General features: G+C 42.6%; 1 protein-coding gene across 4 annotated transcripts in view; it reads left to right on the top strand.

Annotated features, from left to right (window-relative positions):
- The first annotated feature begins 292 nt into the window (after positions 1-292).
- The window catches only part of LOC121191258 (vacuole membrane protein 1-like), a 60846-nt gene continuing 35914 nt past the window's right edge, over positions 293-25224 (top strand). Inside the window, exons 1-6 of one of the 4 annotated variants that reach the window (XM_041052430.1) lie at positions 293-414; positions 2457-2559; positions 2752-2890; positions 6499-6589; positions 8245-8355; positions 22035-22265. In XM_041052430.1, coding sequence (XP_040908364.1) covers positions 2481-2559; positions 2752-2890; positions 6499-6589; positions 8245-8355; positions 22035-22265 — 651 coding nt within the window. In that variant the 5' untranslated portion in view covers positions 293-414; positions 2457-2480. Of the gene's footprint in view, positions 415-1543; positions 2560-2751; positions 2891-6498; positions 6590-8244; positions 8356-22034; positions 22266-25224 lie in introns of those variants that run through there. The other 3 variants (XM_041052431.1, XM_041052429.1, XM_041052428.1) reach the window with 3 other exon arrangements.

The following is a 25224-nucleotide window of genomic DNA, read 5'->3' as shown; positions in this document are numbered from 1 at the left end:
TTCTTCTTCTTCTTTTAAATTTGGGAGTTAGCTGAGTTCTCTTTGCCCAAATGCCATTCATTCACTCTCTGTGTGAAACCTACTGAGGACTGAGAACTGTTAGAAGTGTGCTCCAGGAAAGAGACCTACTTATTTATAGACCTTTAATTAGACTGGCTCTCTGGAGGTTCCACCAGGCAAATGATGAAATCTCTCCCTCTTTCTGTCTTTCTGTGCCGTCAGCCTGCTCTCCCCTCCCCCGGCAACCCTGTATCAGTACTCTATCCCTCACTGGCCCCCTCCATCACCACACCCTGCACTCAAGTTATGATGCAGTTCATGGGTAGCGTACTTTTGCCCTACATTGCCACTTGGGCTCCACCACAGATTGTGTTTGAGCCCAGAGCTCATTGTGGATTAAACATCAGCTGAAAGGTGAGTTTACTCTCTCTGTATAATGTGTTGCTAAAATACACTAGGCAGTTAGATTACAGCCCTGTTTTGTTTTACACTTTGTGAATATATAATTTTCCCTGCAGTGCAGCGTGCTTATCTCTGTTTGAAATGTGGAAATTGATTACAGCTTATTAAATTTCTCATCCTGAAGTGTGTGTGCTCTGTGTTGAGTTTCTCATTGTCCCTTGCACAAGAGTTACTCAACAGGTCTGGGTTGTTTTGGTAGAAGAGATTGCACAATCAAGTGCTAGAGCAGTGCTGCGCTACTGTGTCTCACACAAGCAGCAGTGTTGTTATGAAACTGTTTACCAGGTACTGATAGTGAAAATGCATTTAAATTTAAATGAAAAAAAAAATATATATATATATATATATATATATATAGTTGTGTAGAATAAAGCACACACCTTCACACGGAGCTGACCTGTTTGGCACCACTTTCTGTAATTAGTGTTGCTAACAGCAAATTTTACATTGACGCACTTTGCTGAGCCCTTCTGTGGGAAGATACATTGTTCTCCTCAGTGCGAGAGGATAAATGATAGGGTTTATTAAATACCATTGTGCATGACGAAATGACACTGTGCTTCTAGTGTGTGCTTAAGGTTTAAGGTCTGTGATGAAAAGCTTTTGTTTGCGGTTCAGTGAGAGGCCCAAGAGGAACTCTCCAAATGCCATGCAGTCTAATTGTCTGAGAAGATTTTTTTTATTTTTCTCAGTGTGAACATTCAATTGCACAAACCAGACCATAATGTACTCACAGCCTCATTGTTCAGTGCTCAAAGTGTGTGTGTGTGTGTGTGTGTGTGTGTGTGTGTGTGTGTGTGTGTGTGTGTGTGTGTGTGTGTGTGTGTGTGTGTGTGTGTGTGTGTGTGTGTGTGTGTGTGTGTGTGTGTGTGTGTGTGTGTGTGTGTGTGTGTGTGTGTGTGTGTGTGTGTGTGTGTGTGTGTGTGTGTGTGTGTGTGTGTGTGTGTGTGTGTGTGTGTGTGTTTGTGTGTTTGTGTGTTTGTGTGTTTGTGTGTTTGTGTGTTTGTGTGTTTGTGTGTTTGTGTGTTTGTGTGTTTGTTTGTTTGTCCATCAGGATAGCGCTGGACACTAAAACATGCTGGACCTACTTAATGATACCCTTTTTTTTTCGTCCTCAGCACAACGGCGAGATTGTGGCATTATTGGCAATGTTGCTGCCATTGCAGAAACAATCTGAGGCTTAAGGGAAAAATTCAAAGCATTTCTCTAAAAACCTCAGAATGTATCAGTTAAATTCTTACAGGTTTTAAAGAGACATCGCGGACAGTGTCGGTAGCCTGACAGTCAAGCAAGTGTGAATGCATGGAAACAGGAGCCAGAGGCCCAGACCTAGGGCACAGGATGGAGGGATTAAGCTCTGACAGTGTGTGTGTGTCTGCGTATGTGTGCGTGTGTGTGTTTGTGAGAGCATGAGACTGACAATTCCACCAGATGGTGAGCTGCATACCTCTGTGTCAGAGTCCCCATCTCACTGCTCACTGACAGATTCCTGAGAGACCTGTGGCTCTGTAGTGAGACACTCTGTGCACATGCTTATAGGCTTGTGCATGACGGTGTGTGGATCTCCTGTCAGTAAATGTAATGAAAGCAACAAATTGCTTACTTATACACATCACTGTTCCCTACACTGTGCCAGTCTCTTGTTCAGCAGGGGGAGGTGGTCTTATAATTGAGTGCACACACACAAACATTTACAGAACTTGCATGTGCTCCCAGTGTCAACACTGATGGGGATCAAAGTAATCATTAGGTTGTATACAGGCCTGATTGGGTTACCAGTACATCTGCAGGATGTGACAAAAGGAAAACACAGAGTGGTCAGCTGGCGTGAGGGAGTGAATACGGACATGTTTGAGTGTGGAGAATGTTTGGGGTTGCTGTGTAGTGTTGTTGCGTGTGAGTCTGTATTTGCTTTGGGCTCAGTTTCAGATTTGGCAGGCAGTGTACTGTGTGGTGTGCACGATGCTGTGCTGGACTCCCATCTCTTCTCTCAGCAGGACTCCTTCCCGGTGAACAAGATGGCAGAGTGTGGTGCCGAAGGGGAACTGACTCAGAGGCATCTTGGTGTCAAGGATCAGCAAAATGGAGAACTGACAGGTAAAAACAGACATGCAATGGACATCTGAGCAGTAGATCAAACCCATGCTTAAATTGTTTTATTATTAATGCACCAGTACTAAAATATCTTTCAAAAAGTGTAAAAGTTCTTGTTGCATTTGCATGATTTTATTAAAAATGTCAATTCCTTGTCTCTTTACTCGTGTGTGTTTTGAAATACGTGTGGTTTAGACTCAGAGCTTCCTGCGGACGAGAGAAAGCAGAGGGACAGGGAGGAGCGTGAATCCCTGGTGTTATGGAAGAAACCTCTACTCACACTCCACTACTTCACTCTGGAGCTGCTCATCACTCTTAAAGAGTGGATGTGGAGGTGAGGCCAAGGGTGGGACGCAACCTCCCCCCAAAACAATGCCGTGTTTCTGCACAACTGCACTTGCGCTGTTTTCTCTATTTTTCATTCGACAATTTGCTGCAAATGATGAATGAATAAATAAATACATTTAGTCAATAACAGTTTGTCTATATTATAAGAAACTTTTAAAAAGCTGTTTGGAGAAATCCAGAGTAAATTTATTGCATGCGGTCAAGCTGTAAAAAGCTGATGGAAGACGAAAGGGATTGGCGCCAAATTTAAAACCAAGAGGTTCTGTGACCAGGGCACAATGTGCTGTGTGTTTAGAGCTGATACCCTATATATGAATATATCGCATATACCCTGAATATTAATGCATATGAATAATGATTTCAGTAGATTAATGTGCTGGTGCCATTGTAATGCTGTCAGCAGCTAAACAGAGGGTTAGGGTTTTGTGATGTCAGTTTTATTTATAAAAGCACTAGTGTTGATTAGCAGGCAACAAGAGGATGTGATGGTTGTGAAAAAAATAGCCATCATACTACTCCAGTCTAATGCTGTCAACCCAAAAGGCCTTCTCCACCATCATTAAGTGTTCAATCAGTGGCTTAATTAAACCTTTAATGCTCCAGAGAAGATGCATCACAGGATTTGCTCAGCTTTTACTTCCTCATGACTTTTCGTTCTTACTGTTGATGAAGCTGAAGAGGTCTTTCCACCTCACTGACTTTCGTTACCTCACCCACAAAAGAACAGCATCAGACCAGACTATGTCAGAATTTGCTTTGATGACAATTTCCGTGCGTCTTTTACACTAGTAAAATACCAAATAATCTTTGTTGACACCGAGAGCGCAAAAGAAGGTCAGCGTGTACTCCCAGGGAGGCCTCTGTGGTTAAGTGTGTGAGGACAACGTGTTTATTTTCTAAACTACAAGAGGATGTGGTAAGCCACAAGCACCATGAACCGTGTTCTGACTGAGAGAAGCTGCTGTTCACCAACACTGAAAACACATGGTGCTGGGATACACGCAAGCATTACAGTACTACGAGCGTACAGAGAAGTTTATCCTGAATCTTGATAGAAGTGGTTTGTAATTTATAGCATATGTACAGGGAGTCCTCAAGGCAACATACTGCTCAGTGTTGTGGCTCTGCACTTGTTTTTCTTCTTGGGATGGCGGTGTGTGAGGGACTGTTATTTTGAAAGAAAACGTAAAAACCGTATACACAGTATTGTGTGGTGGTTGATGGTTGATTCACAGACACTGAAGATCATAAGATAGAAGATATAAGCCATATAAGCCATTTTTTTTTGGGGTGGTGTACACACTCCATGCTGCTGGGGTTTTTACATCAGAATAACCTAAACATTGTACAGACACAAAATGCTGTCACAAAATGTTTCTTTAGCCTTGACTGAGCCTTTGTTTTATATATGATTCTCAGTCAATACAGAAAAAGGAGCAAGATCTGTTTTCTTACTCCACTGTAATAGGTATATGGAGTAAAATAACTGAACTGAAATGAGCAGGACAAAGGGACAACTGATTCCTTCCACTACAGCCATAATTTTATGTGAGACAGGGAGACATGTCCCTTTAAATTAACTCAATCAAGTACCTGCACCTGACTGATAGAGGCTGGGGTTGCTGGAAGGTTGGGTTTAAGTTCAAAGGCTCAGGAGTAGATTCTGAGCAAAGTGAAGTGTGTGTGTGTTTCCACGCCGATATGTGTTTCCCCTTACCTTAACCAGAACTAACGTCATCCTTAACCCCCAACCCTTTACCTCTGCCTGCAGAGAAATGGATTATTGGTGAAATATAAATCTATTACATGAATACATCGGTTACATTCGCCCCTCTTATATTTCACCACAATCCAGACCACACCTCTGAATAAACCAGTCAGAACACTACAGCAACCATCACAAAACGTGAAAACCTGGCTAAAACTCTAAGCTTTACCATCAGCTGTATAAGTGGCCTATTATATCGCTTCAGAGAAAACACTACGGTGATCAAGCTGAAGTCCCTCTTAGGTTAAAATGAGGCCTCATACATCATACAAACTCCCTGCCACTTCCAAACACATAAAACATGCTGCATGTGAAACCCTACATTGGTCACATGTCCCAATATCATAAAATTGCAGGTAAAAGAGAAACCAAAGATCTGAAGATTCAAAGACCCTTTTACTGCCCCTGCTTACTGGTGTCCTGATCACATGCTCAGTGTCTACTGGCGACCCCATCAGCTGAACCTGGAGTCTCTTCCACTGTTTGATGAGCACCATAGCTTTTTGCTCAAATCCGGCTCTAAAGCAATCATGAATCACATATATTTCTTGTCTTCCTGTCAATAGGATGTTATGGAAGCCAAGTCCATTGTGCTGAAGTAGGTGTTCCCACCCAGGGTGGCCAGACAGTCTGGCTGGTGTGGCACTGGGTGCACATCCTTTAGGGTCCTCACATTTAGCCACCTGAAGTCAGTGCAGGGTCTCAAACTGCCATCCTTTTTCCACAGCAGGAAAGGCGGGAGGAGGCCTACTCATTCACGGGCTTCTTTATTATCTCCTGTTTTTCCATTTCCTGTTTTTCCATTTCAGACAGAACAGAACTCCAGTCCAGCAACATAATGTCATTTTAAACCTCTTATACAACAGTTAACTATGCCCAATAAAATACACTGAAATGGCAAACATGCCCTCAAAACAGGAAATGCAAAACAAATGGAAAACGGCTTCCCAATGTTTTTCTTTAACACTTCTCTTCAGGACTAAAAAGTACATTCACATAAATGTATGACGTGTAGAAATCTCTGCTGACCAAGCTGAGGTTGACCCCCAGCTTCAGGAACGACAATGAGCCAGTCACTGTAGCTGGTCTGGGCTGAACTATGTGTTAGGATTGTGGATGATGAGGAATTAGATTACGGCAACTGCTGCCTTGCAATCCAGGGAGGAGGGTAATTTATTCTCTCACAGGCTCAAAGGCTGTGGGAAACCCAACAATACCCATAAAACAACTTCATACGAGGTTCATATGACACACAGGTTTCTGTGTGTTCACCTCTCCTCTGCAGGTCCAACTTAGAAGAACAGGGCAAATCTCCTGAAGTGACACAACCAAAATGTCATGAAACAAAATTACAACTAATAAATTGAAGGCTTCCCAAAAGAAATACACACAGGAACAATTATGTACAAGGAAAATGATAACAAAATGTGAACAGCAATGGATTACTGGTGAAATATAAACCTATTACATGAATACATGGGTCACACGGTGTACTGACCACATGTCTGTTATCCAACTGAGAACATGCTTCTTCTGTTGCTGAAGACTTGCAGTGTAGTAACTTGATTAGTTTCCAGCAGATGTCTCTCTCTCTCTCTCTCTCTCTCAAAGCAGAAAAGAAAATAACAGTCCAATAGCATCCTTTCCTTTCACTAATACTTCCCCACTCATGCTTTCAATAATTCCTCATCTTTTTTTCATCCGCCCTCATACTTTCTCCACCTTGCTCACTGTTTTTCCTCTCCGCTTTGTATTCTCCTCACCTCTGCCCTCTAACACTTGCATCCATCATTTCCACCTTCATTCTCCTTTTTTCCTTCATCCAGGCTCTGGCAGCAAAGACAGACTGTGTTTGGCCTGCTGATCCTGCTTATCCTCCTCTCCATTGCCTACCGTATTGAAGGAACACACCAAAAGGTGACTGAATGCTGTCGATATTTTTTATATCTTAAAACTAAAGTTATGTGCTGTGAAGGAGCGGCACCTTAACTCAGTTTATCCACCTTGTTAGGCTGACATAAAGTGTGAACAGGCAGTGAACACTGTAGGAATTGATTCATGCTGATATAAGTTAGAAAGTCTGGGTTTTTAATGGAGGGTATAATTTAATAGATTTTTGTTTTTGTGATGGTTGCTTGGCTTATAATCATAGAGGGCAGGTTATAGTTTTCTTTTCTTTTTTTTTCACCATAGCACTTAACGTAATGTGCATGTTTGGTGCAGCTGTGGCTGTAGAGGTAGAGCAGGTGTCTGCACAGTACATTGCAGGATGATGGTCTGATCCCTGGCTCCTCCTGTCCATTGGTTGAAGTGCAAGCCCCAGCCCTTGTCTTACGGTTGAAAAGTGCTATATAAATGCAGTCCATGTATTTTTGCACAGTGACATCCGTGATCAAGTTTGATTATTGTGTGATTGCCCACATGATTATTGGCACAGAGATTTGGATTCATGACCTACGTGAACTTCATCTCTTGCAGGTGTGTGCTTGTGTGAGTGCACCGACATCATATTTGCTTTATTATTAACTTCCTCCAATAAAGCTTAGCTTTTCTTGCTAAGGTCTTACATCCATAGGTCAAACTGCTGCAGCTATGAGTATAAACCACAGCAGACTGTGCTATAGATCTGACTTAGAACCCTTCCCCTTTCTTTTTTCCCCCCAGTTTTTGTGGTTTTCCTGTCATGAGCTGTAGTATTTTGAAACCCACAGCCATAAAACGTTTTTTTCTTTTTTCTTTTTTTTTTTTTTTACGTTATACGCAGAGGCTCGGGAGTTGTGTAATCAGTTCTCAGGAACTAAACATAACAATCGCCCATGGCTGGCACGGCACCTCCCAGCACACTGCCAGCAAATAGAGAAGCAGTTTGTACTGTTTTTGTTTTGCCGGGGTTTCCTGGGAAATGGAGTCTTTGGTCAGAACCCCCCCTCTCCCCTTTCCAACACACTCCCCTCTCGTCAGTCCCCTCCACCCCTCAGTCCCCTCCCTTATTCCCGTAATCTACACACTCCATGCTTCCTCCTGAAAACAACCTGCCTTGGCTCGAGGGAGGAAGTGTGAACGGAGTGATAGATGGAGCGATAGTGGTGGATGAACAGGAGGAAGAGGAGACAGAGAGATCTTGGCTCGCCTTACTTTACCAGTTGTGTAAGAGCTGGCTGCTACCAAAAAAAAAAAAAAAAAAAAAAAGAAAGAATAATGGTGCTGTTCTTCTGTCAGTGCGCTGAACACTCCTACCCTACGGCTCTGTCCTCTAAACTCAACAACAACCTCTGTCTCTAAAGGTCTCTCTCTCACTCGCCTCCCCTCCCTCTCTTTCTCTACCCCTCTCTTGCCCTCTCCCACCCTCTAAAGTACCCTCTGTGCTGCACACTTTCACTCTCGTACCTTCTCTCACTCTGTCTCTGTCCCTCCCCTCTCCTCTCTCTATGCCTCCCCCACCTCACCACCCAGCCCTCCTTCCCCACACACATACACACACACATGCACACACACGCACTTCTTGTTTTCCTCACACTCTGTGCATGTGTCTCTGCCATGTGGTTGACCGTCCCTCTCTCTGGCCTCTGCAGTATGTGAGTTACATAGAGAAGAAGACGCTGTGGTGCGCCTACTGGGTCGGCCTGGGCATCCTCTCGTCGGTGGGTCTTGGCACCGGGCTGCACACCTTCCTCCTCTACCTGGTAAGACAACATTTTCTGTGTTTCTCCAGCACAAGTTTCTCCCCCCTCTGTGCACTTCCACACTGCAGCCATCCACTCACTTGCCTGTGCATGTTCAGGGCAGAGCCGAGGCTCTAACGCGGCGGATGATGGTGGTGGTGGTGCAGTGACGCAAGTCTGAAAATGCAGCGTGTGTTTGTGCTGTTGTTGGGTTGTTGCTAAGGTTTTAATAAGAGCATTTATTAAAAGCTTTCGGAAGCTCCTCGTGCATACGTGAGGAGTGTGCTCGCGTGGGTTTGTCCGTGCGTGCGTGCGTGCGTGCGTGCATTGCAGAGCGGGGCGGAGATGAATAGACGCTGTGGTAGCCGCACTGTTTTGACAGGCAGTCCAGGAACAATCGCACTCACTGACCCCTCCGACTGAGTGCACATGAGGATAAAAACACTCTCCCTCCCCCGTCCCGAGTTCTTTCTCTTTCCTTTCTCCCCGCTCTCCTGCTCCCCACTGTGTCGCTCACTCTCACTTTCTCTTACACTCCCTCCCCTCTTTTCTTGTTCTCCTTTTTTTAATGTCTTTCCCGTCCCTAAACCCCCCCGCCCCCTCCTTTTTTTTCTTTACTCCCCCTGTAACTCTCCCTTCTCCTCTCTTTCTGTTTGCGTGTTTCTGTCTGTTGTCAAGTCTCTGCGTCTCTCGGTGTGTGTGTGTGTGTGTGTGTGTGTTTGCTCAGTTCTGAGCGTGAGGAGGTGTCGGGTCTCTACTGCTGATCAGATCAGGGTCTCTAAACATCTGCTTGTCTTCACCGCTCTGAGTCCATCTGTCATCAGGGGAGTCCACTGTCTCACTGTCTCACTCGTGTGCCCTTGCCCAGTGGAGCTGAACTGGAAACTTTGAAGTGCGTGTCCTCCATTCTGCTGTGCTTTAAAAGCCAAACTCTGCTGCTCCAAAATGTAATTTGAGAGTTTTTTTTTTAACTCTCCTTTAGTGGCTCAGCTCTCTTTTCTGGAAGGTTTAAAGAAGGATGTCGCCATCTAGTGAGCGTGGCTGCTAACTGCAGGTAGTGGTGTCATTGGGTTCACGACAGAACTTGGTGCTCCTTGCTGGAGCTGCTGTCGTGCATTTTTTATAGAGTTTGACTGATATTGTGTTTGTAAAAGCCGATACTGATGCAGATATTTTTGAAAATGAATCTACTGATATATGATATTTTTGCATATATATTAAAATGATAATTTTTTTTTCTTTAATTTAATGTATTCTCCTGAATATCGTCACTCTTTTAAGCATGCCGTTTCCCACAGAATGGACTTCTTGTAGGTTGGAAATGCCTCTGAAATTGCATTTAAACCACGAGATAGTTCTGTAAACATCTAAACTTTGCAGGTAATGTGCAGACTGACAAACCTGAACCTGTTGATGGCAGTCTGTCTTTGTTCACAGGGGAATGAATTCTGGTCAGACACCTAGATAAAATTTAAAAAATATATATGTCTGTCATCTGTGAGGATTCAATGAGGACGGTCAGTGTAGAAGTGGAGAGGAAAGATGGGGGGACAGAGAGGGAGTATGGCATGCAACAAAGCTCCCCGGCTGGAAGTCAGACTGTGGAGGCTGTGGTTACGTGTATGTGCTCTAAGCATTTGTCTACCAGGGTGCCCCGATATTGGCCTAAGTTATTAGTCAAACCATATGTGTTTATATAAGGAACTCTGATGTAGTATCTGTTTCCTCTCTTCAACTGTGAGCCTAAACCACAAGTAAGCGGCACAAAACTGACCTCAGAGAATTATAATTATAATTCTTCTTTTCTGTAGAAGCACTGTTTAAAGAAACCATTGAGATTCCTAAGTGATTTTGTAGATTTCTGGGTCCTGACAAGATATTTCTGATTTCTGACAGTATAAAAAGTTGAAGAATTTCTGTGGTAGGCGAACTCCGGAGAGTGCCAGCAGACATGTTGTCCTGTTTTTAGGAACTAGGACTGGGTCAGTGATTATAACTGGGTCAAACAAGTTCAGAACACTTGCTAAGATGTCCCCACAAACTTAAAACTCTTAACACGTGCAGCTTGACCTTTCTGGCACCGTTTTTCTTCCTGTCCATAAGACTTAATAACATGCTAGAAATGAGAACTGAAGTGGACCTGGGTGTTTACCAGCTCTTGACTTTGATTTACACCCATGTCAACATTTGGAAAGAACACCACCACAATTACTCTGTAAGTGCTATACAAGTGCACCACTAGAGATATACAGCAGCTCAGGGGAGCGCTACAATGAACGTTTATTGCACAGCTTCTCATCCAGTCTGCAGTTTGGTAAAGCACCTTAACGCATTTGCACTTCAACCAACTGCCTGATTGTGAGGAGGTGAGTAGACCTGAGAGTAACAATCCCCAACATCTAACAATCAGTCGAGTGACCAGCAAAAGTTTAACAGCAACAGTTTTGATAGTTGATTATCCAGGTTCCAGTCTCCCAAAAGTGAATATTTTCTTGCTGTTCTATGATATTAACCCGACTCTCTTTAGATTCAGGCTGTTGCTTGGCTTGAAAATGGTGATGGATATTATTTGATATTTTCTGACATATTATAGATCAAATAATTCATTGAGAAAATAAGGAGATGAAGCGGGGATGAAAATAATCATTAGTAGCAGTCCTGAAGTGCTGAATTCAAATATTGATCTAAACATATATTGGTTCCAGCTTTTTTTAAATTAACTTTTGAAATATAATTTAATTTCACAGCAAATACAGCTAAAAAAAAACAAAACTGGTTGCAGATTCTCAGATATGACGATTTGTGCTTTCTTCTTTGTTTTATTTTGCTGTGACTTAAATCTCTTGCACTGCTCGTTGGACAAAGCATGCGATTTAGAGACATCACCATGGATTCGAATGATAGTTTAACTGATATCAAGTACACAAGCAACCCTAAATATATACAGTGGTTGTATATTATAATCAAATTGGCTTTGATTCACTGTCAGTAAATAAGCCAGTCTGTAAGAAACTGACTGAATCCATGGTTTTTGTAAATAATAACTGACTGATAAAGATATGGTTCAAACTGAGCCTGATCATTGCCGTTAACAGTCAGTAGAGGGTACCAGTGCTCTTAAGATGACAATAAACCAGAAAAACCAGTGCACAATAGTACTGCAATGTTTTACATGCAGTGTTGGATCATTGTGTTGATACCAAGTATCAATATTTTTATTCACCTAAAGGCTAAAGCTGAAGATTCATAAATTGTCTCTCTAGAAAATGAAACTGTGGAAAACAGAAGTGAACTCAAAGCTCTGGAAAGTTCCTCGGTGGCTGATTTATGGCTTTACATAGCTGCTGTTTGACAGTCTGCTAAATATTTCAGCTTCTTTCTGCAGTTAAACCAAGACAGGGAAATCTGAAAAGCTCTAATAACCCTTAAGGTCGTCTGTAGTGCTATTTTCACATGACATAACGTGACCCTGTGATGTCATATGACTTCCCCTGTGTTCCCAGCTGCCACCATGCCTCTGTCCTTTCTCTGACTTCTTTAAAGGACTTAACTCCTTGATTGAAGTTAATTGTTTCATTTCTTCCGTTTACAGTAAATGTGTGGTCACAGTTTTCTCTGCCGACACAGTGTTTACTTTACTGCATGGGCCACTGTTGGATGCAAGGTTTCTGTTTAACCTCTAGGAAATTGATATGACAATCTTTGACTGCTAATTGGTGCTTTGGTAGAAATAAATGACCACACCACATATTAGCAGCACACATCCTTGGCGGTTGGTGGGAAGCAGTAAACACGACATTATAAAAATACAGCAGATTCACCAGCAGAGGGGGGTGCAGAGCCAGTAACCTGGTCAATGAAACCACCCCGGTCAATGAAACCAGAGCAGAAGTGGCAGCTCTCCTGTTCCCTGACATGGGCAATTGCTGCCCTGTGTCTCCTCTGTCTTTGTTTGCATCCTGCTGAGACTGCGGGAGATCATTGTACATGGACAGGACTGGTTAATGGAGAAAGATAAAACCCTGCAACTCAGGCGTAGAGAAGAAGAAGAAGAAGAAAAAAAAAAAGCACACTTCTTGGCACACCATCAAGTGTATTTTATCCAGCTGCTCTGAGGGAGGAGGTGGTGGGTGGGTGCTTACAATACAGACCATGAAAACAATAAAATCACACAGGAACACTGGAGAGATCTCATTTCGGCAGAGGCTGTGGAGGCGAGGATCAGTACACACGTGCACGCGCAACACAATGCTGAGAGTCCTGCACCTGCGCATGTATCCGCCATAATGATTGGGATGATCACTATTATGAGTGGGACCGGCTTTCATCCCCACTTAAGTTTTTAAGCATTTGTTTTCTGGTGACAACTAGTGTCGCTGCCCTCCATAAATCCTCTTTTAACTGAGAAGGGGTTAGCAATGAGAGTGACTCTTGAAAGCTTGGGAATGCTGTAAATATTTTAGAGGAGAGCTCATCTGAGTCATCCACCATTAAATTACTTTCAGTAATGGCTGTTGCCATTAAGTCATTATGGGCAGCATGAAAATTGTTGTGCTCAACGTTAAATCAACAGCAACAAAGAATTAAAGTCATTATAATTGAAGCCGCGCACGTTGCTGTTTACATAATAGCAACTAGGGTAGTCTTGTTTTCTCTCCCTCTTGGCTTTGAGCGGTTTTATGAGTGAGAGGTGTACATGTTGTGTCTTTCTGGGAGCATAAATGTCAGCAGCCACTGGGGAAAAAAAACAATACCGGTCCTATGGGATAACAGAAAATCCAACCATGTTTCTAGTGTGTTTACGACTCATGATTTACAGTCCCTTGTCTTTCAAAAAGTAAACCAGTGGCTCATTTAAATAAAGGAACATTCTGTAGTTTTCTATATTCAGTTTCTTTTAGGATTGCTAAATTATAGGTTGCAGCAGAGGTTTGTGTAGAATATACAGATTTTCCCCAGCAAACCCCCTAAAATTAAGTTTTGGTTGTTGGCAATTACCAGGAGCACAGCTTTAATTAGCGCCAACTATCGCTGTAAGGTCTGAGAGTGTGGCTTCCACTGTCTCTGCACTGCTGTTACTATCACATTCACACACGCTGCTGCTGCTGCTACTGCTGCTCAGGTCCCTAAAGTTGTGCCACTCAGATGCCGTTATACAGTTTAAGTACAGTCCGCCCACACACTCTCAGTTTGACAAGAACATGTGGGTGAGGGAAATTTGGTCACAGCATGGCAGGGTATTGGACAAAAGGCTGGTGTGTGTGTGTGTGTGTGTGTGTGTGTGTGTGTGTGTGTGTGGTGAACTCACACACTCACCTGGCCAATGTGTGGCTTTTACAGTCACAATCTTTGCTACAATCCCAGTAGCAAACAATTGAGCGCCTTCACATGTACGCACACAGAAACATGGTTGCTTTGTTTGAGTTGTGAGTCACACACCCCTGCTGGTCTGTGTGACCTGACCTAAATTTTCCACTAATCGTAAGTGTTTTTTTGTTTGTTTTACTTTTGTTTGTTTGTTTGTTTGTTTTTAAATCCAGAGCTGGCAGAGTCTCAGAGCTCAGAGTCGGCTCTTCAGAAAGTGCTGACTCTGTGTGTGTAATAAACCTTGCGATGATATCGATTCAGAGTTTTCTGGACTTGGCTGTGCATGCCCTCTGTGTCAAACATGACTCGACATAGCATAATCGTTCTTCTGTTCACAAAAGTGGGAATTGGATACCTTGCATACATGTTGCCCGGAACATGAGTGACACATCAGGATCAGGTTCAGTACTTCTTTGAAAAGCTGAAAAGCTACTCTTGACTCACCACTGGCTGGCAGTAACGGATCTCTCGCTTTTAACTTCAGCACCTCTTAAATTCAATTTGAAGCCATTAATTTTTAACTACATCGAGATACTGTGTCAGAACTTTATCGCTCGGATTTGATCCTGCCACTGCTGAACAGGCAGTATTACTTACATACCATAAAGATCATATATGTTGTCCAAGAATTGTTATTTAAGCTACGGAGCTGCAGCTGATCATGAGGGGAACTGTCTAACTTTGGGTTTAAATGTGAAATACAACAACAGCGCTTTTACTTCTTTACTTCTTTTGGCAAAAAGGAAAAAAAAAAAAAACAAGCCGCACAATTGCTTTCATTCATGATTTTTAAGTAATTCATTTTGTTCCTCATAAGGTTGGAGACATGGATCTGCCCAAATGTCTTGTGACTTATTCATCTTCACCAAACTCCTTCAAAGATGAATACCAGAGAGCTGTGTAAATGGGAGCTTTGTGTGTGTGTGTGTGTGTGTGTGTGTGTGTGTGTGTGTGTGTGTGTGTGTGTGTGTGTGGTGTTTCTAATAGCTTCTCAATCTTAACTGTCACACCTCAGCCATCCAAGGCATGCGTCTGTCTGTCTGTGTCTTGGAGGCCCCAGGAGTCCTGTTAATACCAAGTACAATAACCATTCGCTCAGAAAGACATACACTCTTTTTCTCTCTCTCTCTCTCTCTTAGACACACACACACACACTCTGAGAGCCCACAGGAAGCAAATCCTGGGCCAAAGTGGGCCTAGTGTGTGGCCAGTCTGGAATGGCACCAACAACCCTGCCAGAACAAGCCAAATCTGACCAGACCAAACCAGAGCACTGCTGGCAGACTGCAGGTGTTAAGGTTTTTTGAAGCATAGTTTTGTTATGAAATTCTTCCACAAAGGTCACCCGGGGCTTTTAGATTATCCGTCACACCATCACACACCCTCAGGTGGATCTGTGGCTCTACATCAGCGTCTTTTTTTTTTTTTTCCTCCTGACGGGGGCCAACAGTTTGTTTCCTGTAGTAGTTTTAGTTGGCAAAATGAAACACACTTAAAAAGGACTAAGCAGGACTGTATACTTAAAGAGAATGTAAAATGCTTCATCTTAACAAACTGATGTTTCTAGATTTTTTTTTTGGTGATTAGGGCCAAAACAAACTGTTATTTCCATTTTTGATTAATCTAACAATTATTTTCTTTATATATAAGATTAGTGAAAATAGTGAAATAGTGAAAAATGCCCATCACAAAATCATAATTCAAGGTGATGTCTTCAGTCTCTTACTTTTTCGAACTGTCTGAAACCCAAAGATTTTCAATTTCCTATCACAGAATTTGAAAAAGCAGCAAATCTCCACATCAACCAGAGAATATTTAGCATTTTCACTAGAAAAACACTAAACTTGTGTTACTTTATATTCTATAATTAAAAGTATAAAATACTTTAGATTAATTAACAATTGATTTTCTGTCAATTGACTAAATGAAAGTGTTTCAGCTCAAGCTGTGATAATATATGACAAAACTGAAAATAAAGGCAAATTATTGTAGATAAAGATAAATTGTTTCCTCTTTGATTCTCCTATTTGATTGTTTGAGGTAAAAGTATTTTTAATTCATACAATTAAAATGCTAATTTCTATGCATATTATGCAAGTTATGTTTTAGACACATTATTTATAATTGTGTAGATATAGATTAAACACAGGAAGCAGATTTCGCTGCATATTGCTGTGTTTTTTTTTTCTGGATACAGGAACAAAAGAACTACTTAAGTTTTGGTTCCTTTAAAAATGTGTTATTTGCCACCTACACATTTGAACAGGTATTCTTTGGGTCAGTTGAGGTGAGCCGAAAAAAAGACTGCTGATGAACTGGTTGAGTTACAGTAGCTTGTTAAACTATAGCAAACAAAGCATAGCAGTAAAAGGCAAAGATGGTTTTTCAGTTTACACTGAGACATTTATTTTGATCATGATAATTTGTCAAAGACTCAAATATTAACCCTCAGTCAGTAAAGTCAACATATTTACATTCACCTCCCCTTTTAGCATGTATGTGTGAGCTCATTTGCTTTGCAATGGTGAGACGTGAATTTGTATTTTCAGATCATTTGGATTGCATGAAAGTGTTATCTTTCAAATGTAGAATCCATGGCTCAGTGGGGGGTCAGAGTGAGTGTGTCTGTCTGCTAGTCAGGGAGAGGTTTCTGAACATATGGTCATATGGTGCAACCACATGGATAAATCACTGGGACCAGCCCCACTAACCTCCAGCATCTCACAGCCCTTGCATGTGTGTGTGTGTGTGTGTGTGTGTGTGTGTGTGTGTGTGTGTGTGTGTGTGTGTGTGTGTGTGTGCGTGTGCGTGTGTGTGTGTGTGTGTGTGTGCGTGTGTGTGCATGCATGTGTGCGTGTGCATGTGTGTGTATGTGCATATGTGTGTGTGGTGTGTGCTTACCACCCACTTCCAAACACCCCCGCCCCTCTGTCTGTGCTCCATCACTGGCCTCAGTCCAGCGTTCTCTTACCTCCCTCAGAGATCCTGACCAGGGCTTCTTCATAACGAACTAACCTCTAATGTTTGTCCTGTTTTGCCTCCAGCAGTCTCCCACTGTAAGAAGTGGTTAACAGGTTATGCTAGCTGGACCGTGTCTAATATGCTTAAATGGCCCTTGACAACCACAGCAACCTGTTAATGACTGGACCATCCTGTGGTCGTGGTCACTGAGAACTGGTCAGTTTATGGTCACCCATTAATGTCTGGTTTGGGGATTTGGAAGAGTCTACATTTGCCACCATAAACTAACAAGGGGTGTCCTCGCCATGACTGGAGGCTGGGGCGATGATGTGGCGTGTCCTCTAGGGTCTCACGTTTAAAGATCTAAATAAACCAGGGATTGTATAATTTCTCCTTTGACTTTGCATCACTTTGATTTTTGATCATTTGAACTGTAGCTTGATCTGCAACGTTTAACTTTGGAGGTTAGTCAGGAGCCAAATTCACTGTTTTTTTTAATTTAGTGTTTTTTATTTATTTATAACCTACAGACCGCTGCACTTTGAATCTGACTATTGTGTGCCACTGCTTCCTAAAGGTAATGTACTGATCTTTGATACATTATCAGGTCATAAGAAATGAAATTTCATCATGAGTGGATTCACCCCACTGCATCTGTTTCTGCGTACAGAATGAACCAGGAGTGACTGTATAATTTAAAATGCAAGAAGGCCACTCCTCACACGAAGAGTGTGTTACAATTCGGCTCATCACGCCCACACTGTTACATTATGCTGTAAGTTTGTGTGTCTGTGCTGAATTAATACAAATAACACCGTCACTGTGACACACAAGGTCACGCACAAAAAAAAAAGTATTGTTTATATGTCAAGTATCAAACAGTTGAAGACTGTTATAACAATGATGCTGGATCCTGTGGACCAGAGAAGGTGGTTCACAGTCTGTGTCAGTAGCTCCACACAGCAGCAGTGATTGGCCCTGCCAGCTTTCACATCCTCCTACAGTGGGCACACTGACGCACACTTTGTTCTCGCTGTGGCACTGAGAGGAAGCTCCTTTCCGTTCATGTGCTTCAGCAACCGCCGTGCTCGTAGCCGAACCCTGTCACTTGTCCAGGACAGAGGCGAAAGAACAATTTACTACACATCGAAAGTAATTTATCAGTTCAACCTCAAACTCCCCAGAATTTTGAGGGGCCACCACGATCACTACGAATTAGCATAGTAAACCCCACACCTGTGTCGGTGGACTTGCTTTCTCGAGGACCTACAAGATGTGGCCTTATCATTTTTGATGCTTTGTAACAGGGATGATAAAGAACTACTGGGGCTAACTCGAGTGTGTTTAATGCTCCTATTGGCTTCAGCGGAATTTTTTTAAGTGCCCTGCAAAAGCTTCCTTGTAAGCAAACAAAACTTAGAAAGGAAGAATGACACACTAGCATGAAACCAGCAGTAGGAATGCGTATCGTGTTCCCCGTGTGCTTGTGCATGATACTAACAGAATGAGGATACATTCATTTAAAATTGCTCTGCAGCACTAAGAGTGATCAAATGCTTCACAGGGGGCTTTTGGCCTATACCCTGTTCAGTTAGGGATTAACTTTGGGAGGTAGTCCTTGGTCATGTGGCTCATCATTCCAGACAGCATTTTAACCATGGACATGGACATTAAGCAGGATGAGTCAGAAAAGAATACCTGTATTTACCTGTGGCTGACATTACAACAGCCTGTTTGGTGAACTCTTGGTCTTGTGATGGCTTTTGTTTTTTTCCGATGTAGTATCGGTTCCCAAATAGGCCTATATGTAGGCGTTAACAGGCTTCTGTTTATCAGATTAATAAAAACATTTTTGACTTTCTACATTTCCACAAAAGGCAAATTTCACACTGAGGTGATTTAAAGAAAAATAAAGTGGAAGGACATGCAGCTTTTCCCATGGAAAAAAAAACTCTACTTTAAAGTACAAGGACGTAGCTCTGAGCAGGATTTAAATTACAGGAGGACCAGCAAGTTCACTGGGAAACAGTAGGTGATTGCGGCTGTGATTATTACTGTGGCTGGGGAGAAAAAAATTACCCACATTAGTGCTCGGTACAAGATTATAACCACTGCCCAGGACAGGTATTGTTAAAATCACCCCACCTCCTCTGGAGGAATAAATCCAGTCTGAATGGGGCTTTGGATGACAGTTTGACTAATTTTAATTTTATGGATCATTCCTTAAAACTTCTCACACTGGATGTCTTACTTTGGATGTTTGACAGTAGTGGGCTGTTTTGACCGTGAGCTCTCTCTGGCATGTGCTCTCCTCTGGAGGGATGATATACTGTCAACACACATGGAAGCACACACATGCAGACATGCTTAATTACCGGATCCAAACTGTGTGTTTCTCCTCCGTGTGGATGCGCTCATACCCAGGAGTGGGGATCCCACTCGTTTTGGAGGCCGAGCGTTGGTTTGTGCAGGTCGCCACAGGAATGCCAACAATGCTGCCTCCATTGTAGATCCCACGGGGTCAGAGAGAGTAACTTTGTGTCAGTGCTGATGTGTTTTTAAGCATTAGGCACAGTTAGGACGTGGAATTTCAGCAGACACATAAACTCTCAACACTTCTCTGTTTACAGTAAACAGTGTATAAGATGGAACAATGCTCTCTCACACTTCCTCCACTGCATGTTGTGTGTGTGTGTTTTTTTTTCCCTGTTATTAATCATCTACTGTGTCCTCCTTGGGTAAAGATGAGATGTGTGTCTGTTTGTCTGTGTGTGTCCTGAAGTCAGTAACAAAATGAGACAAAGGGCAGCTACCTGGATGCTGAAGGGCTGAGCTGCGTGAGTCACCTGAACAACATGAGAGGACTGGGCTTTTGTGTAAGTTGAGAAGCAGTGACACAGCATTAGACGCAGAGAGAGTGAGAGAGAGCAGGTACTCCAAGTCACGCAACACTCTCTGTTGGCAGGCTGTCTGTGTGTGTTTGGTAAACACACATTACCTGAGATAGAACTGGAAAGTGTGAGCAAGACGAATATAGTCTTTCTTGGCCACACAAGCATTCTGCTTGAGGAGTCTGTCTATGCACATGAAGTGTGTGTGTGTGGATTTCGGGGCAGTGTGATCTCACTGGAGAGTCAGTGGGGAGGATATGAGTCTGGGGAGTATCCAGCCTGACTGGGTCAGTGCTGGGAGTTTCTTGACTTCTCTCTCTCTGGGTCACTGAAGATTTTCCTATTTGTAGGAAAACAAGTGTGTGAGCATCAGATGTTTTCTTTGTAAGTCCTGGGAGTCTTTCTCGGAGATTATTTATGCAAATGTTACTGCGCCGGGTTACTAATATTGTGTGTAGAGAAACAAATCTGTGTCATCTAAAGGGAGTGCATTGAGAAGGCATTGCTGTTTCCTGTTGCCTCACACGCCACTGTCCCACCCTCTCACATCCCGTCCTGTCCTGTCCTGCCTTGTCCCATGCAGCCCCGGAAGTTCCAGCCCCACCCCAGGATTGCCAGATTGCTTTGGCGCTACATTGCGTAATGCCAAACTGCCCCCGTGCGTCACTGGGAGCACCCTTCCTACACACACATACTCATGAGTGTAAACACATGCAACAGACAGAGCACACAGGGCCTGCTGACGTCTGCCCACTCCAGGGACCTGCCTTTATTTACATGGATCACACTGGTGTTACTGACTTGTTTGATCACATCTGTCAGTTCAGATCTATCTAGATCGTTGCTCGGTGTGTAACAGTGCGTTCTCGCCGAGGAAATGCAAAGTTACATGACCTATTCTTCCTGATTGGATCCTGTTCAGTACCAAACTTAATCAAACACTGTGCTCTCAGATGATGTTATCAACTTTACTGTCATGACGAGCCAGGGTAGAAGGATCAACGGCCATTTGTACAAATAGTTTCCTTGTTCCTCTCCGACAACAGCTTTGATAGCTGAGTTTGTTCTGCAGGAATAGCAGTGAAAGAGCAGTTTTCACAGAAATAGTTGTACATTGTGTTCCCTGCTCTGGTCAGCAATCCAGCACTCACATCTCAGCCTCTGCTTTGACCCAGATAGGAAATTAAATTACTCTTCAAAACAGGTGTGTCATAAGAAATTATCCTTCAAAACAGGTGTGTTAAATGAACTATGAACTATAGCTATTTAAATTGCTTATGTTTAAAATAATAGAAGCACAATTAGAGAAAGAAGACTTCAAATGACCAGTGCTGGCACTTCATTTCAAAATGCCAGGAGTGTGTTGAAATGGAGATTTCCCCTCTTGATATGTTCATTTTAGCATTTCTGTGCAATTGAGTTTAATTGTGTGCGTGTGTGTGTGTGGCCTCACTACACAGCGGCGTTGGGGATATTGAGATGACTGTGTTTCAGTGTTTCGCAGAGTCGAGAACAAAAAAACTGGCAGCTCGACTGACTTTCAGCACGCAGCAGAAATCCAACCTGCACCTCTCTTCCTTCCTTTGATGCCTCCGTTTTCTCACTGGAGGCCTAATTGAAATGAGTAAATAAACAAGAACCAGAAATGTAAACCAGACCGGGCCCCTATCAAAGACACCGGGCCCTCAAGTATGCTAATGTCTCATTCTTACTGCAAAGAACAGTCAAACATTAATAAATTCTGTCTGAGCAGAGTCTGAATGTAGAAGCCCCTTCCTTTTCTGCTTCTCTTTTTTCTTCGTTATTATTGCCTGGCTCTCCTGTGGGCACACATATGGTGCAATACACATAGGCACAGTTGATTGCGTGTTTGTGTGTGTGTTAATGTGCGTGTCACCTGAGAACAATGAGGAGAGTCAGGCGTTTAAACCTCTGTGTTAATTGCACGCTTCATATTTTTTAATTTACCACGTTTGTTGTTCATTTGTATGAGCGTATAAATGTGAATGTGAGTGTGAGTGTGTGTGTGAGTGGTTTTTTTGTGCCCCAGCTTTGGTTTCCATCTTTGATTGTTTCCACCTGGGGCCCTTCACTCTCTATCAGTTAACACTCCTGTAGGTTTATCAAACCGCATGTTATGCCCAACGTTCCAGCTCAATCATAGACATGGGTTTTTCTGAGTTTCTTAATGGCCTTTACACTCTTTATGCTAATTTATATTCAAAAACAGAGAGTCCACTGCTATAAGAACTACAGAAGACAGGCCCACTTATAACTGTCTTTATGGTGTCATTCAGTATTTGACTCACTGCTCTCATTTTGTCCCTATGCTAATAAAAAAGGGGGGTTCCTCCTCTGACTCAAAACTACTTCCAACAGGTGGACCCACTCCCACTCTTATTTTTCAGCCCTTTCTCTTTTTCACTTTATCTTCCTTTTTCTCTGCCTTTCTCTGTCTTTCTTTCTCTCTCTGCTTCTCAGGGACCACACATAGCATCTGTGACCCTGGCGGCTTATGAATGCGGCTCGGTGGATTTCCCCGAGCCACCCTATCCCGACCAAATAGTCTGTCCCCAGCACGAAGCAGCAGAACCAGGCTCTGATGCTGAGCAGGTGGGCGTGGAGACCACGGGGGCGGGGTCAGCAGGCCTCCAGGGAAGCATCTCTCTCTGGACCATCATCTCCAAAGTCCGCCTGGAAGCTTGTATGTGGGTGAGTTCCTGTTACACACTAGCTGTGCGTACTGTAGACCGGAACAGCTGAAGAGCAGGCCTTTGCAGGATCTGTACAGAGTTAAGCTTTTCTAAACATTTCTCATGGCTCAGTTTTGGTCACAGTTTGCCACGACCTTGCACGTTCGCCACAGCTCTGACCAGCGTTCAGAGAGTGTGCTTTGAAATATCGTTGCTGTCAGGTGAAACCCTCATATCTCCCAAATGCCAGTTTCTCAGGAGCTAAGAAAAACAGTCTTGTTTTCGGATTAACCACCATGCATTTTTGAATTTATCCAGTGGGTTTTGAAAGGTGTCATTAGACAGAGGGTGGTAGAAACATGAAAATTACCAAAATTGAAGGCTTTTAGAGACCCAGTTTTCCAAGGGCAGGGTCAAACTATACATGCCAAGGACTCCAAATGAGGTACGCAAATCAGACTGATTTTTTTTTTTTTCTTCTGAGTTAACATGCAGTTTATGGGGTGGTAAGAGAACAGAACAAAAGGTGAAAACTTGGCACTTCATGTGTATTCTCTCATCTGTTAACATTTGAATAGATAGATGTATTTAAGTCTTTTAAATCTCCCCCTGCCCATGTGAAAGACACCTAATTGTAGAATCATTGTCACAGGTGACTGTCGACTGCTTGCTCATTATTTTTTTCGTTGTACCTCCACCAGTAAGAGACCTTGAACCTTTTCTGATGGAGGTTCTGCTCATTTGCATTCACACCACGGGTGAAAATATACTCATTGATAAGTCATTTGCTTGGAAAACCCCAGCTCCTTACCATGAATTTCCCCCATGCAGTGTCAGTGGTTTCACACCTCTAACCAGCCTTGTGGCTGCCGAGAAATATAAAATATTTTTATCTTTTGATCTTTTTTAAGGACCAGAGAAAAAAAAAGCTTTTTATGTTTCTTCACAGAAGAAACATAAAAACCCAACATGCTGAACTTAAAAATGTCATATTTGTTCTTTTTAAAGCTTAAATTTAGCAGCATTCAGGCAGTCTTAGTTATACAGTAGTTATGCCTAGACTGGGGCTTGGTTGGTTTATCAATGACTCAAATGTGTCAGAGTTAACATGAAACCACAAACAATGGTTTGTGCTGCTGTCTCACACAGACGTGCAGGACACATAAAAACACAGCAATAGATTCGTGGCATTGTGACCTGAAAGTCATACACCATTGTGAACTTTTTGTAAGTGCAGTATCTTTTCATGTCCGCTTCTTGTCAGTTCGTTTTTTCTGTCATCACGAGAAAAGGCAGAACTGCTGAACACTGATAAAAGAGAACTTGGTGACTGACACACGATACGAGTTTTGTCAATCTTTGTTATCTGTTTCCCTGTTCTGCATAATGTGGACGGTGCTGAGGCGAGGGGGAAATACAGATCCTAAGCTACTTCTTCATTACCGGGGACTTTACGGGAACCAGGCAGGCTTTCCACAGCCTGCACTGTACTGTGATTGGCCTTCAGGCTTCCTTATTGTTGGTAATACATTAACTATCCACACATACACTACCTGTCAAAAGTTTTAGAACAGCCCCGTTTTACCAGAATTTATTGAATTACCTTAAAATTAAGCAGTTCAAATCCAGGGGATAACCTTTAATGGTGCAAAGGTAAATGGGAAAGGTCAAATTAAAAATATTAAGGTCATCAAAAAGTGAAAAATCATGTAAATGTCATAGAAACAGGTTCACTTATATCTTTCCTGCAGCAATGGAAGTAAACGAAACCTTTAAAAGTTAATGTAAACAGTTCACACAGGTGAACCAATGTTTGTTGATGAATTACAAACCCTCTGTGTGTACAAAGGCAGTGTTGGAAAAAACTGTGTTACTACACCCTCTGATGCTTTATTAGGACAACGCTGCACTGCAGGAAGTAGTAGTAGACTGACTGGTTGGTCAGAGAGGGATCCTACAGCAAGTTAATCACCCAAAACATTAGAAAAAAAAAAAAAAGAACTAGAAGGAGGCTTCACATGATGAAGACCAGCACAGTCTCCAGACCTAAACCCTGTGGAGCTGGTTTGGGATGAACTGGACAGAAGGTGAAAGCAAAGCAAACTACAAGTGCAACACGTTTGTGGGAACTTCTGCTGCAGTGTTGGCGTAAACTTTATGAACAGTATTTCATTTCCACTGTAGAAAGAAGGTCATGAGTGTGTTTGTGTTTGGCTTCTGGATGAGTCAGAAATTTAGATTAGATTTAGGATGTAAGAGTAAATGATTCCTTTAAAAAATCATATAATTTAATTGTTCAAGGCTTTAATTTCAGAAACACTAAGACATCACATTGTGTACATTTAAATAAAAGCTGGAAAAATGAAGGTGTTTTAAAGCTTTTGACCGGTAGTGTCAAAAGCTGCTCACTTATAAATGCAAAGTTGGAAACATGCACACGTACATGTGATAGAGAAAAAATAAGGTTTTGGTTTATTGGAAAATCATTCCCTTATGAAAAAACACTACTTACTGGCCTTTTATTGATATTCATTCCCAGTCCTCTAACTGCAACATTAAACAGCTTCTTTACATGCTTAAATAATGTGAGACTTTAGTAAAGGATACTGTGATCCTCATCTTTCACCCCTTATAGTAATACTGTTCATGTTAAAGACACACCCTGTCTTATATATCTACATCCCCTTCTGTGTGTGTGTGTGTGGGAGTGTGTGTGTGTGGAGGCACACAGACCCTGCATGTAAAAAAGTCTGTATGCTTGATTTACTGGAGTCAGATTTCCTCTGAGCTGCAGCTCCACCAGCAGCAGCACCAAGCTCTGAGGTGTGATATAGGAGTCTGCGTCTGTGGGTGTGTGTGTGCCACCTAATCCCCTTGGACTCAACACCACCCAGTCACCGCTACACCCCTGTAACCCCAGCCTGGCATGGCCTCGGCTGAGGCTTGTCAGCTCTACAGTTGGAGACACCTGTTGCGCC

Source organism: Toxotes jaculatrix, chromosome 12 (genome assembly GCF_017976425.1).
Source record: "Toxotes jaculatrix isolate fToxJac2 chromosome 12, fToxJac2.pri, whole genome shotgun sequence".
Lineage (NCBI taxonomy): Eukaryota > Metazoa > Chordata > Actinopteri > Toxotidae > Toxotes > Toxotes jaculatrix.
The sequence above is the reverse complement of the archived record's forward strand: the minus strand, read 5'-3'. Positions and strand labels throughout refer to the sequence as shown.